Genomic DNA, 14,503 nt, shown 5'->3' on the forward strand with positions numbered 1-14,503 from the left:
GCAGGGCCCATTCTTGGCCTTTGTCACTCACAGCTAATGGATGTCTTTACCCAGTATGCCTACAATGACAGTTTCTATGACAATGGAACATGGAGCTTCAACGATACAGACCAAGAGCAGAAGCACCCCTACAACTACTACGCCATGCTGCTTACTCTGCTCATCTTCGTCATCGTCTTCGGCAACGTGCTGGTGTGTATGGCTGTGTCCAGGGAAAAGGCTCTGCAGACCACCACAAACTACCTGATCGTCAGCCTGGCTGTCGCTGACCTTCTGGTGGCCACACTTGTTATGCCCTGGGTTGTCTACTTAGAGGTAGGATTGTAGAAATTCACGCACACACACTCTCTTTGCCCATATTCGAAGAGACATATAGCCTGACATGACCTATGCAGCAGACATGCTCTTTTATTTCTTTTTCTTAAACCTTTTTTTCCCCTCTGTGTCTCGGGTTTTCAGAAAGCAGAAAATTGCCATCTTAAAAAGCAGTATTTCGTTTTCTTTTTAAATCATTCTTTTTAGAAAGGGGTTAAAAAACTGGAAAGGGCAGGACTTTAAGTGAAATTGCATGCCAGTAAAATAATCTTGGTGAAAAGGATTTGAGCCAAACAGTCACCCACAGTTAACTACAGGTCACAGGCTCAAGGTGATACAAAGGTGAAGACTAATGTGTTCACATCAGTCCTGCAGTGGATAAAGGCCTGTAATGTAGTCCCACTATGTGACAACAGCAAAATGTCAGAGCAGTCTATTTGAACAAGAGCTGGATGTTAGGCTATAATTCACCCAAATACTGGGCTACATCCTTTCTCATTCAGAGAACTGCTGCATTTGTTTTTTAAATGAATTATGGTACATCATTTAAATATGACACATCGGAATCACATTTTTAAAGAGAAGGCAGACTTCGATGTTTCATAATAGCATGCACATCCTGCCAAGTGAGTGGGATGTGGTCGGTCTTTTTGAAAAATCTTTGCCCATCTCTGGAAGCTACCTCCTTCATCCTGCGGTTATTTCTGACCATTAGGCTTCAGGTCACGCTGTCTGATGTAGGAAAAAAAAGCAATCTAAGACTGCGGGGACTTTAATCCCCCCATGTTTCTCAGAAACTCTTGATGATTATCACTTTAACCAGATTATAGTGCATTTAAAGAATTTCATAGCCCAACTCTGTCCGTATGATCTGGGCATATTTTTTCAAATAAACAAAAGAATATTTTTGTGGTCATTGCCAAAAACAATCAGATTCAAGCTCGTTCATGCATAAAGTATCCAACCTGCACATTCTGTTTGTTTTTATCCAAATTATTTACTTGTTGTCTCTGTTGATTTGGCCAGCTGGATACATGCAGAGGGAGCCTACATCAAAGCGGATCGCATAAGTGGGAGATGAATTGTAATCAGCAACGTATCAAAGCCCACAAATTACAGCATAAAACTTTATCAATAAAAGATAGCATTTGATATCAGAAAAGTAAGTCTTTGATGGTGTAAAGAGATTTAACTGAACAAGTGTGCGTTACTAAGTGTAACACATTTGAAGTACGGCGAACACTAAAACTACTCCGGATCTTTCATCAAATATAAGTCACAGCATGCTTTTGGACAAAAATCTGACTGTTTGCTGTTCCTTTATAGGATCTGTTGTGTGCAAACATAACATCAGATTACAAAACACTCACCGAGTAGTTGGCTGCTCTTGTTTCTCCTGATGCCCCACACTTAGTTCTGGCTCTACACATCATAAATGTAGTTTGGCAAAATTATTCATGTAAATCTATAGGAATCAAAGTCTAGCTCGATAGGATTATTATTTTACTTAGCTAAATGTTTGGCGTCTGTGTTTTCCATTCAATCTACATCTATTACAGTTAAATGGGGGGGGGGGGGGGGAGACCCACATGAGCAGTTTGGTGCATTAAGAAACAGATTTCTTCAATTTTATAGCCATTTAATCCAAACAGGCTAATAACAGCAATTTGGAGAGTGAAGTCCTCCTTAGAATAATATGCTGGGAAGCAAGTGCTGGCTGTTTGTCAAAGTCAAAAGGGATTACTTCCCAGCTTGTGTTTAGAGTGTGATGCTCATCTGATTCTGGTGTGTCCCTCCAAGGCTGTCAGGCCTCCTACTAATGTGAGATGGGATAAAGTGAGACGCTAGTAGTTGGTCCGCTAGAAATCCTTGAAAATAGGAAATTATTTGGAACTGCTGCACAGTTCACATCATTTTGAGGTAAACACCAGACAGTTTCATAATCTCTGGATTAGCGTGTTGAGTGAAGATGGCCTTATATGTTCAGAGCTCACAACGGAGGAATTTAGGCAGAGATTTGTCAATTATTCAACTCATGTTCTTCATAACATCTTTCTTCCATCACGGACACCATCTGAAATTAGGCTTCGTTTCAGATGATTAAAACAAACAAACTTCATGACAATACTTACAATATTGTTTTTGTTTTATTCTGTTTTTTGCTGAACTCGGAGAGGCCTTTCTTCAAGCCTCATCTTTCCTTTTTGTTCCTATTTTTCTGTATTCATGTGTAGGCACTGAATTTTTTTAGAATGCCACTGACTCAGGTCATCATGTAACTCGCGTATTAACTCGTGTTAAGAATGTAACAGCATGAACTACAGTGGGAACATAGTCACAGAGTGTGGGCAGGTTATTCAACTTGCCCTTTATTATTAAATACTAAATTTGCATTAATTAGTGCAGGTTTCGCTTTCTGCCTAGTGTGACTGATTTAGAAAGCGTACGGAGGGAACATTTTGCATAACTAGAAGTTGAGAGTTAGTTTAAAGTAAGGGTGAATAAAACGTGTATATAGTAGAATATTTGCTTTCAAGGTGTTGCCTCATGTCTTTATAGCATCCACACAGCAGGCAGATGTTTGAAAACTACTGCAAACCAAATGGCTCATAAATGTAATCAGTGGAAAATATTCATCATGCCAACAACTAAACCTGTTAGTCTATTACCTTGGAGTGCATAATTGGCGATCAGCTACAGTGACCTGGTCAGAGCCATGAATTTAATGAAGGCTATGAACAGTGTTGCACAAAAACTGCAGGAATAAACACCCGCCTTACCTGCGGAGGCAGCTAATGCTGTAGTTTAAATCCTGTTTAAGGCTTTGTAAAGAATATGCTGTCAGGCATTGTGGCTGATATGTGTACAGAATTTCAATTTGGAAACCAGAGAAAGTTTGTAGAGTAGAGTGATGGCTCCTGTTGTATAGGGGTGGGCGATAGAAACGATATAAATTTGGCCAACGATAGAGATTTTGACTATATCGCTCTATCGCGATAGCGCATGTTGATGATGTCATCAAGCTGCGCCTGTTTTGGTCAAAAGCATCGCAGCGGCTAAAACCATTATCATCTGCAAATTATGGCGGGCGACAGTCATAGCAAAGAGATGAAGCACTTTTGAAATATGGGGAAAGCCAAAAACTGCGCTTCCTCCACTTCCGTAACATTGATACATTAATGTTGAATTCTCTCGCAGCTGTTCTATTCCCATGTTGTTGCAGTATATTAATAACTAACCTCGTATTGTGGATGAATAATCTCAGTTGTTCTCCTGACTGAAGTACAGCATCCTGCTATGCGATTGCATTTGTCCCTAACCACCAGAATCCTGCACGTTAACTTTTATCGAGTGGAAAAAAGTTGGCATCCATCCTCCAGCTTCACTGTGCTAATGTTATGCTAACATAGCTGTGTCGCTAGCAATCACGTAGCACAACATTATATACCAGGTAGTCCAACTTCAGTAACCCTACAAACTAGGGGTGGGTTTTTATAATCGATTTATTGATTAAAATCGATTCTGGCTTGGATAATGTAAAATCGATTCATTAAAATCCTGAATCGATTTTTTAATATAAATTTATTTTGCCCGAAATGCCAGAATCTCAGGTGAAATCTCACAAAATTTCAACAGCCACCAAACAGCTAAGACAGTAAATGAGAGCAGGAACACGGATTCTGCACAAAGACTTAAACACACAGCGCAACCCGCGGATCAGAATCAGTTAGATGTTGCCTTTCTCACAGTCGGGGCTGAAAGCCGACAGCTCGCTGATTCTGATCTGTCGGCGGGTCTGCGCTTTGTGTTTTTCCGGCCTTTTATGTGCTGATTCTAAAGCTGTTAGTTTGATGTCTCTCTAAACAATATTGACCGAACCAGCAGCAAAAGAAGATCCAAACTATGCTTCACATAAACATCGTCATGAATTCAGTGTACTTTTACTGCTATGCTTCGACCACGATGCACAGCTGCCCCCCCCCCCCCCCCCCCCCTGTACTTCAAGAACAGTTTCCCGTCTAAAAATCTGTTTTCTTCATTATTCGATACTTCCGACGCTTTTTTTTTTTTCGTTTTATATACTTCCAAAAAGAAAACCTAATTTCTGCCGTTCAATACTGAACAAACATAAACTAAAATTATGCAAAATGCAAAACGTTTAGTCGTGTCTCTAATAAAACCGCTGTAACTTCAGAGGTAATGTTCATGTGTTGATTAATGGTTTTCTTTCATTTTTGATGTACTGCAGAATATTTTTATAAAATCCCAGGCCAGGAAAATCACCTTCATGTTTTTCTGTGTTTTATCCTCAGCTACTTTGACACAAAGGCATCTGCTGTGATGCTCACACCTTTGATAAAGTCTTGCGTGTGTCAGCTTCCTTTTTATAGATACAAAAATATGTAAATGTACTGATCTGAATTATAATATTTCTGACTGTCAAAATTTCCCAGATTCAAATCGAATTGAATCGAATCGAATTAAATCGAATCGTGGATCGAATCGATTCGGGACCTTGTGAATCGGAATTGAATCGATTCTAGAAATCAGTGACGATACCCAGCCCTACTACAAATGCCACTGCTGTTTAGTTTTCTGTCTTCATTTATGTCGGAACTGGTAGCAGAGCTGTACGTTTTAATTAGTTTAAAAAATCTCTCAGTCAGAACATGGTATGAAATGTTTAGGTGTAAACTAGCGAGCTAACTTCCTGTTAACTTCTAACTCCATTAAATTGAACAAATTCTGTTTTCATGGACGCATGGATGTTAAACTTAATTGTTACACCCGATAAAGCAGCAATGCTGATGATTTAATTAAAGATGAAAGAATTTAGACCGTTTTTAACTCTTAGTGTTTGTTTTACTTTGGGACCTGAAGTTGACGGAGTTTTGGACCCATATTACTCCGCAAAGCTCCTCACTAGGCAGCCGTAATGCTCTGACAATCCATCAAGCAGTGCGGCTTACCAAAGCTGTACTAAAACATTTTTTAACAGATTTCTGCACGCAGAAATCGGTTCGAGGTCAGTAAGCACAACCAGAATTCATACATAAGGAACACTCTCAATTTTTGAGAAAATTAAAGGATTTTTAGTGTGGAAAATACGTTATACAGAAGAAAAGAATATATCGTGATATATATCGTTACCGCACATGCTTCAAATTATATCGCGATATGAATTTTAGGCCATATCGCCCAGCCCTACTGTTGTATTTACTTCTTTTGACATTTTCAGGGAAAAATCTCATCTGACTGATGAGTGACATAACCCCATTTTTGTAGTAAAGCTCTACATGTGTACATTACAGCAGCGGTCCCCAACCTTTTTTGCGCCACGGACAGGTTTATGCCCGATAATATTTTCACGGACCGGCCTTTAAGGTGTCACAGATAAATACAACAAAATAAAACTAGTACCGGTACCGAAAAAAAAGAAGATTTATTCATAACACACGTGAAAAGACCCAGGAAAACCGAGTTAACGATAAAAACAATAACAAAATAACGCTGAAAACCGATAAAAACCTTGAAAACCATACATTTCACACCTGAGCCTTAGCTCTCGCGGCCCGGTACCAAACGACTCACGGACCGGTACCGGTCCGAGGCCCGGGGGTTGAGGACCGCTGCATTACAGAGTCAAATTTCCATTTTTACCAATATGATTATTTATTCATGTATGTATTTATTGGTTATTTGCCTATTTACATACACTATATTGCCAAAAGTTTTCCCTTGCCTGCCTTCACTTCACATGTGAACTAGAATAACATCCTATTCTTATTCTTCATGGTTTAAATGACATCTACCCATCCTCTGCAGACAACAGTGTCAACTCTCCTGCGAAGGCTTTCCACAAGGAATTTTTTTTTACTATTCTTCTAGAAGCATATTTGTGAGGTCAGACTGTTGTTGGACGAGAAGGCCTTGCTCACAGTGTCTGCTCTAATTTATCCCAAAGGTGTTATATCAGGTTGAGGTCAGGACTGTGTAGGCCAGTCAAGTTCTTCCACACCAAACTCGCTCATCCATGTCTTTATGGTCCTTTCCTTTCTTTGTGCACTGGTGCGCAGTCATGTTGGAAAATCAAGGGGCCACCCCCAAAACGTTTCCACAAAGTTAGGAACATGTGCAAAATGTCTTGGTATGCTGAAGATTAAAGTGTTCCTTTCACTAGAACTAAGGGGCCGAGCACAACTCCTGAAAACCAACCCCACACCACACCAACAAACTTTTACTTGGCACAATGCTGTGAGATAGGTACCATTCTCCTGACAACTTCCAAACCCAGACTCCTCCATCAGATTACCAGACGGGGAAGCATGATTCATCGCTCAAGATAACATGTCTCCATTCCTCTAGAGTCCAGTTTTAACCCAACTGCATCAGACGCTGCATCGCATTTCATAATGTGGATACAGCTGTTCTGATGAGCCCCTTGAGGAGACTGTTGTTGTGATTTAGTTCTATATAAATAAATTGAATTGAGGTAATCTGAAAGCCACATAAAATTTGGAGATCTGTAGCTACTGATTCTGTAGAAATTTGATGATCTCTGCACACTATGCACCTCAGCATCTACTGACCCCGCTCTGTGATTTTGGCTGGCCTACCACTTCATGGCTGAGTTGCTGTTGTTGTTGTCATAATACCAATAAGAGTTGACTTATATTTAGTTGTGAGGAAATTTCTAAACTGGACTTGCTGCACATCCTATCACATTACTATGTTGGAATTTACTGAGCTGCTATGGGCGAAACATTCATTCGAAAATGTTTGTAGACGCTGTCTGCATGCCTAGGTGCTTGATGTAATACACCAGTGATCATTAAAGTGATCCAAAAAACACCTGAATTCAATTATTTGGATGGGCATGAGAATCTTTTTGGAAATTTTCTGATTTACTTTAATGTATCACATTCATCAGCCACTTTTTAAGGTACAGAAGTTCAGCTGCTTGTAATGGGAAATAATCTAATCAGCCATCACATGGGAGCAACTCAATGCATTCAGGGAAGTAGACATGGTCAATACAACCTGCTTTATGTCAAACTGAGCATCAGAATGGGAAAGAAAGCAATTTAAATGATTTGAATGTGGCATGTTTGTTGTTAAAAGTCGAAGCATATCAGAAACTTAAAATACTGGGATTTTTCCACTTGACCATGTGTAGGATTTGCAAAGATCCTAAAAGACAAAGTCAGTTCTATATTTAAAAATCTGCTTAATACCAGAGGTCAGAGGAGAATTGCCAGCCTGCTCCCAGTTTAAGGCAATGGTGTCTCAAATAGACACTCATTACAATCATAGTATGCAGAAGAGCATCTCTGAATGCATAACACATTGAACCTTGAAGCAGATGGGCTACAGAAGCAGAAGAGCACACCAGGTGCCACTCTTGTCTAAAATTATTACCATTCATCAAAGTTGGAAAAATATTGCCGCTGTGCTTGGAATCATTGTCCTGTTGCATGACAATATTTTGGCAAAGCTTTAACTCTCTGACTGATAGACTTAGATTTGGCTCTACAATGCTTTTATATACAGAGATGTTCATAGTCAACTCAATGACTGCAAAGTCCCTGGATCCTGTAACTGCAAAACAAGCCCAAATCACCGTCCATCACTGTGCTTGACACCTGGTATGAGGTGTTTGCGCTGCTGTGTTTATGCTGTGTTTACACCAAATGTGGTGGTGTGTATTAAAGCCAGATTTATAGCCAGATATCTCCACTTTGCTCTTTCCTGCCCAAAGGACATTATTCCAGAAGTCTTGTAGCTCAAAATCTGATCTTATGAATCTTACAATAAGAATCAAGCTGCTTTGCAAGGTAGACACCACAAGTCAAAACATGCACAAAAATTGTTAATTGTAGTAAAGGTGGGAAGAAAAACATTGATGTTCAAAGACATGTAGCACTTCTGTCAGTAAAACACAGATACTGATGCTCCACCCTGCTGAGCAAAAATAGCATTTTTAAAATAATACATTTTCCTTCTTTTTAGTTATAAAACATTAATAAAAGATAAGAATTAATAAAACAGCACATTATTTTGACTGTCAAAGGAATGACTCATTTAAATCCAAATCAGCTAATCCTTTCTCCAGTTGACAAATGAGAATTCATTTGACTAGTAAATGATGTATCTCATATAACATCCTTATTTCGAGTTACGTGTTGGCAAGATGGCGTCGTAGCGCTAGGGTTGCCAACTCCCTGAAAAATAAATAAGGGACACCTCGTGGCCAGGGCCGGGCAACCCAGTTGTCTTCACCCTTCCCAGTGTGGTAGCTCTTTTTTTGTGTGTGTGAAATTATTTTTTAACCATTTGACTTGAATTTGATTTAAGCAGATGCATATTCTTTGTGATATGACCATATGGGAAACAAATGATCATTTAGCCATTTATTTTTAGCTCAAAATGACAACATTAACACAGTAAAACAGGTCTCTTTCTTAAACAGAAGCCTATCATGCTTAACTTTTGAGAATATAAGTAAATCTTTCTTTAAAAGAACTCTGTCCTGCCTAACTTAAAATTATATAAATTAATAGAAAGCAATAGAACAAAAAATATTCTTGTAACAGTGCACATATAGTGCATTTAGTACAATTGGCTTCAGTTGAGGTATTATTTCAGCTTTTCTAATGCTAATCAGCTGCTCCTGTTTGTAAACCCGCTTGTTCCCATGATTACGCACCTTAACTCATCATCATTATTCATCTATGTATTACTTTTATGTATTAGTCATCTATTTGTTGTAATCATCCATCCTTGCAGTTGTTTATTACACAAAATAAATGATATTATCACACTTCTGGCCACATAGCGCTGATATTCACCGCACATGCCCATATTAACCTTAACCAGAGGGTTTAAACAACAAACCAGTGTTTACATACCATATCTGCTTCTGCCGTGGCCTGGTGGACAAAAAATTGGTTAAGGGTTCCCCGAGCTTTCACGCCCCTCATGTTCTTCTTGTGCCCACCACTAGAAGCATGCCTATGGAAAAAGTGCGCCGGCACACAGTGCAGTGCGCTTTATAGGTGTTATCGTGCACTTTCCCAGCCAGGTGTTTTCCTTTTCCCAGTCCTCCCTGTACTTTTGCAGCCTTTTTTTTCTTTCTCTGGGCGAACAAACATTGCTGCTCTAATGCTGGGCTTACACTGTGCGATTTTTGGCCCATTTTGAGCCGATTTTTGAGTCGTGCGACCGATTTGGTGATCGGCCCGATTTTGGCCTTCATCGTGCGTCGTGTAGTATACGTGGGGTAACGAGAAGCGATTAACACCTCACGACCAGCTCCCGATCATCAATCGCTCGTGAGGGTGTCACCACAGCCGCTCACACTGCTCATGCGCAAACACGTAAACATCGGTGAAAAAGACGGCGCAGCACGGCTGTGCAGCGTGTGATCTGGACACAAGTGATGGAGGCACTTGTAGAACTTCGGAAAGCTCATCCGAGCCTTTTCGATGTGGCATCACAAAATTATCACGACCACAACAACCGTGAAAATAGTTGGATTTACATTGCTGCTCAATCACAGCTGCCTGATCATGTTTTTCATTAGCAATTTAGCAAAGTTGATGGTGGTGTGTCTGTGTGAGTGAAAGACAGAGAGAGCGAGCGACAGATTTTCTGTTATAACCTTCATGTTATGGAGGCACAGTGTGAGCACTCAGGTCGCATCAGAGCATCGGGCCGTATAGTGTGAGACCCTGCATCGTGACCTGCAAACTTCTAATCCCTGCGAGTCAATCGTGCAGTTTGAGCAAGAGCTGAATAACGTGACTGAAAAAAATCGCAGTGTCTGCCCAGCTTTAGGTGTACTGTCATCCGAGACGTGCACCGCAGTGTCGGCGTTTGTTTCCCTGTTGGCCATGCTTGTTGTTGTGGTCATCTGTTGTCTTCCGGTATTTTCTCCGCAAGCGACCTTTCCTCGACCAATGAGATAATCTGAATTGTCATACTCGAATTGTCATAAGTGTGCTGTCAGCTCATTGGTCACAAAGCAGGAGAGGGGCTGGGAATTATGTTTTCAAACAAAGCGTTAATTCCATTAACATTTATAGACTACTTTTGATTCTCACTGTATTACGGGACAAAGTGCGTCCCTTATTAGCTCAATACGGGACGTGTACTTTTGTTTCTAAATACGGGACGATTCCGTTTTTTAAGGGACGGTTGGCAACCCTACGTAGCGCGAACACCCGTCTCGCTGTGCTCCGGTGAGGTCCCCCGATTATCCGTCTAAAATACGTGTTCACCTGGTGAAACGTTACAAATGTGCGTGGGAGTAACTCTATAATGAGTCTGGACGACTATTTTTCTAAAATGCCTAACGTCAGGTCTAAGAAAAAGACAGCTCCGGTTGTGCAAGCTAGCGACATTGTGGGTCCTATGGCGGCTGAGCCTGAAGAAGCTAACGCCAGCGACACAGAAATCTCCGCTGACGCTGAGGAAACTGGGAGTGATATCGACCCGAATATCCTTGCGGCTCTGAGTAAGATAACTGACAGCATTACAACTTTATTGGATGTTAACGTTGATACTGTGCTGGCCGCAATCCGTGAACAGACGTCTCGGATCCAGGCTCTGGCGACACGGGTGGGAGACGCCGAGATACGGATTTCAGGCGTGGAAGACACGGCAGGTGTATTGCAGGTGAAAGTGGCTCGACTCGAAAAACAAGTAACTGACATGGCAGACCACATGGACGATTTAGAGAACCGCAGCCGCAGATGTAACCTTCGCCTGGTCGGGCTTCCCGAGGGCACGGAGGGAAATGATGTTGTCGCCTTCATGGAGTCATGGCTCCCCTCCTATCTCGAGCTCACAACTAAAAATGGGAAGATCAAACTAGACCGCGCTCACCGCTCTCTAGCACCGAGGCCGGGCCCCAGCCAGCGTGCCAGACCCATCATTATGAAGCTTCACAACTTTGCTGATAAACAACGTGTGATGGCCGCAGCTCGGCGCCTGGCTACGCAGCCGAACCAACCAACAAGTCGGATCAAAGTCTCCTTCTTTAATGATTATTCAGCGGCGGTAGCCAAGAAACGCAAGTCTTTCGACGAGGTGAAAAGCTGCCTGAGGAAGAAGAATGTGGATTATGCGCTTCTCTACCCCGCCACACTGAGGCTGTTTGCCAACGGCAAGGAGAAGAGATTTAACACACCGGAGGCAGCTGCGTCCTACGCGGACTCGCTGCCCTGAATCCCCGTAACCACCGGAGTACTCCTTTTCTTCACACTATGCCTTAATTAACCGGTGTGAGTACTTGCCGAATCTAGGCGTATATGACTCTTTTTTTTTTCGTCCTCGCTGCTTATAAGCGACCAGGTGAAATCTTCCACCCCATCGGGCACCGGACGGACTGTGTTTTCGTCTATGGGTAGGCGTGAGTTACGCGCGTGCAATGCCCTTCGGCTTTCCCGACGGGCAGGAGGAGATTGGTTTTTCCCTACATGTTTAGTAGGGCTGTTGCCAAATCACTGTTCTTTGAATGTTCCGTCACACAGCTCTTTCATGCCTTTTTTATTTTTATTTTATTTATTTATTTTTTCAACCAGGGTGTGGTGAACCCTTTGGCTCAATATGCTTTGTGTGATACATGAATAAGTCTAATAATGAGTAGGCTGCGAATATGCACCTGGAATGTACGAGAGGTTCACAGCCCTATTAAGAGGAGGAAGATATTTACTTGTCTAAGAAAGGACGGTGTAGATGTTGCTATGTTACAAGAGACACATCTTGATAATAATGAACACTTGAAGTTGCAATAAGGATAAGGATTATATGGACAAGTGTTTTTTTCATCCTTCACTACAAGAAGTAGAGGAGTGGCAGTGTTGATTAGGAAAAATGTACCTTTTGTAGTAACTGATTGCGTTAAGGATCTGAAGGGCCGCTACGTGATAGTCAAAGGGATTTTGCAAGGCCAAAATATCTTATTACTGAATGTTTATTTTCCACCTGCCCACCCAACTACCTTTCTTACCAAAATGTTTCTGGAATTAGCCCCATTTCTTCCTAACTCTACCGTTATTATTGGTGGTGATTTCAACTTAATGTTAAATCCGCTTATGGACAGATTTCCACACAGCATTGCAACTCCTTCTCCTCAGGCCAAAGCGCTTCATGCTCTATGCGACGAGTTTGGACTTGTGGATGCTTGGAGATATACTCACCCCTCCGATAAGCAATACACATTTTTTTCGGCTCCGCATAGGTCCCAAACTAGAATTGATTACTTTTTTCTCCCGAAAACTGACTTAGGTTCAGTAGTATCGTGCGACATAACAAGTATAATCATCTCAGATCACGCTAGGGTAATCATGGATCTCGATCTTAAAGCTGCGCTTCATAGGTCCCGCCACTGGAGGCTTAATACCATTATTCTTAAGGATGAGGAATTTACCTCTCACTTCTCTGCAGAATTTAAAGCGTTTTTGGATATCAACACCCCCTCAGCTACTACTGCCTCTGTTTTGTGGGAAACATGCAAAGCTTATGCGAGGGGCCTAATTATTTCGTATTCTGCGACAAAGAAGCGACAACGGATGGAGGAACAAAAATCTTTAGAGAGCGAATTGATGGATAAGGAGAAAACATATATTGCCTCCCCATCACCACCATTATGGCAAGAAATAACCGCACTCAGGTCAGCGCTGAATTGCCTTCTTACCAGAGATGCAGAGAAGAAACTTAAATACACCAGACAGAGGTTCTACGAGCATGGAGATAAGGCCGGTAAATGTCTGGCGTACTATGTTAAGAAGCGCGCAGAATCGAATACCATTGCAGCGATATCTGATGAAGGTGGCCACAAGATATATGAAAACAAACTGATAAATGACTGTGTTAAGAAGTTCTACGAAGCCTTGTACTCTTCTCAACAAGTCCCGGAGGGGGTGCAGCTGATGCATAATTTCTTCACCCAATTCGACTTACCAAATTTGTCAGAGGAACAGAAGACTGCCCTTAACAGCCCTATAACTAAGACCGAAGTGTTTAAGGCTATTAAATCACTGCGAAGTGGAAAGTCGCCAGGACCTGATGGCTTCTGTTGTGAATTTTATAAACAGTTTCGGGATATTATTGTGGAACCGCTTCTTGATATGTTCAACCACTCCTTCATTACGGGTGAATTCCCGCAGACACTGAAGGAAGCCAACATTTCCCTAATTCTAAAGAAAGGGAAGTGTCCTGATTTGTGCGGATCCTATAGACCTATAGCCCTCTTGAATGTAGATAGGAAACTGCTTTCTAAAATTCTGGCCACCCGCTTAGAAAATTTTTTACCTGTGCTGATAAGGGAGGACCAGACAGGCTTTATAAAGGGTCGAAACTCAGCCACCAATGTTAGACGCTTACTGAACGCTATTGTAGCTTTCAAGCAAAAATCTATTGACGGCCTGGTGCTTTCTCTCGATGCGGAGAAAGCATTTGACAGAATTGAGTGGTCTTATTTGTTGTATACTCTGGGCAAATTCGGCTTAGGGGAGAATTTTATAAAATGGGTCAAAGTTATCTACAATAATCCACAGGCAGCAGTCCTGACTAATGGACTTAGGTCTGATTACTTCAACACTCATAGGGGAGTTATGCAGGGCTGCCCCTTATCGCCCCTTCTATTCGCTCTGGCCATAGAGCCTCTTGCTGAGGCCATAAGGGCGACGCCCACAATACGTAGTTTAGAGATTGGACAGCTGTGTCATAAAATAACCTTATACGCGGACGACATCTTGATTCTTTTGACTAACCCTGTAACATCCGTACCCAGTCTCATTGAGGTGATTGACAGGTTTAGCCATTTCTCTGGCTATAGAATCAATTTGGCTAAGTCAGAGGCCATGCCTCTCGGTACTCTTTTCACAATGCCGGCTACTGTTCCTTCCTTTCCTTTTAAATGGTCTCCTAATGGATTTGTGTATTTGGGGATCTTTATTACCCCGTCTCTCGACCAATTGTACAAAGCCAACTTCACACCCTTATTTGGCAAACTCAAACAGGACCTAGAGCGGTGGGCGTCACTTCCTGTCTCCTGGCTAGGACGCATTGCCCTGATCAAAATGAATGTGCTGCCCAGGCTATTGTATCCTATCCAAATGATCCCCGTCTTGTTCTCTAAGAGAGTACTGAAGGACATAAATGGTTGGCTCACCTCTTTCAT

General features: G+C 41.7%; 1 protein-coding gene across 1 annotated transcript in view; it reads left to right on the forward strand.

The window, feature by feature from the left end:
- The window catches only part of drd2a (dopamine receptor D2a), a 60,259-nt gene that overhangs the window by 29,968 nt on the left and 15,788 nt on the right, over positions 1–14,503 (forward strand). Inside the window, exon 2 of the mRNA XM_086261553.1 lies at positions 5–315. Within this exon, the coding sequence (XP_086117679.1) occupies positions 37–315 (279 nt within the window). The 5' untranslated portion in view covers positions 5–36. The remainder of the gene's footprint in view (positions 1–4; positions 316–14,503) is intronic.

Source organism: Aulonocara sp. 'chitande type north' Nkhata Bay, linkage group LG14, assembly GCF_057382095.1.
Source record: "Aulonocara sp. 'chitande type north' Nkhata Bay isolate Kocher_YH1m ecotype deep benthic linkage group LG14, A_spYH_male_GT1.1, whole genome shotgun sequence".
NCBI classification, from domain to species: domain Eukaryota; kingdom Metazoa; phylum Chordata; class Actinopteri; order Cichliformes; family Cichlidae; genus Aulonocara; species Aulonocara sp. 'chitande type north' Nkhata Bay.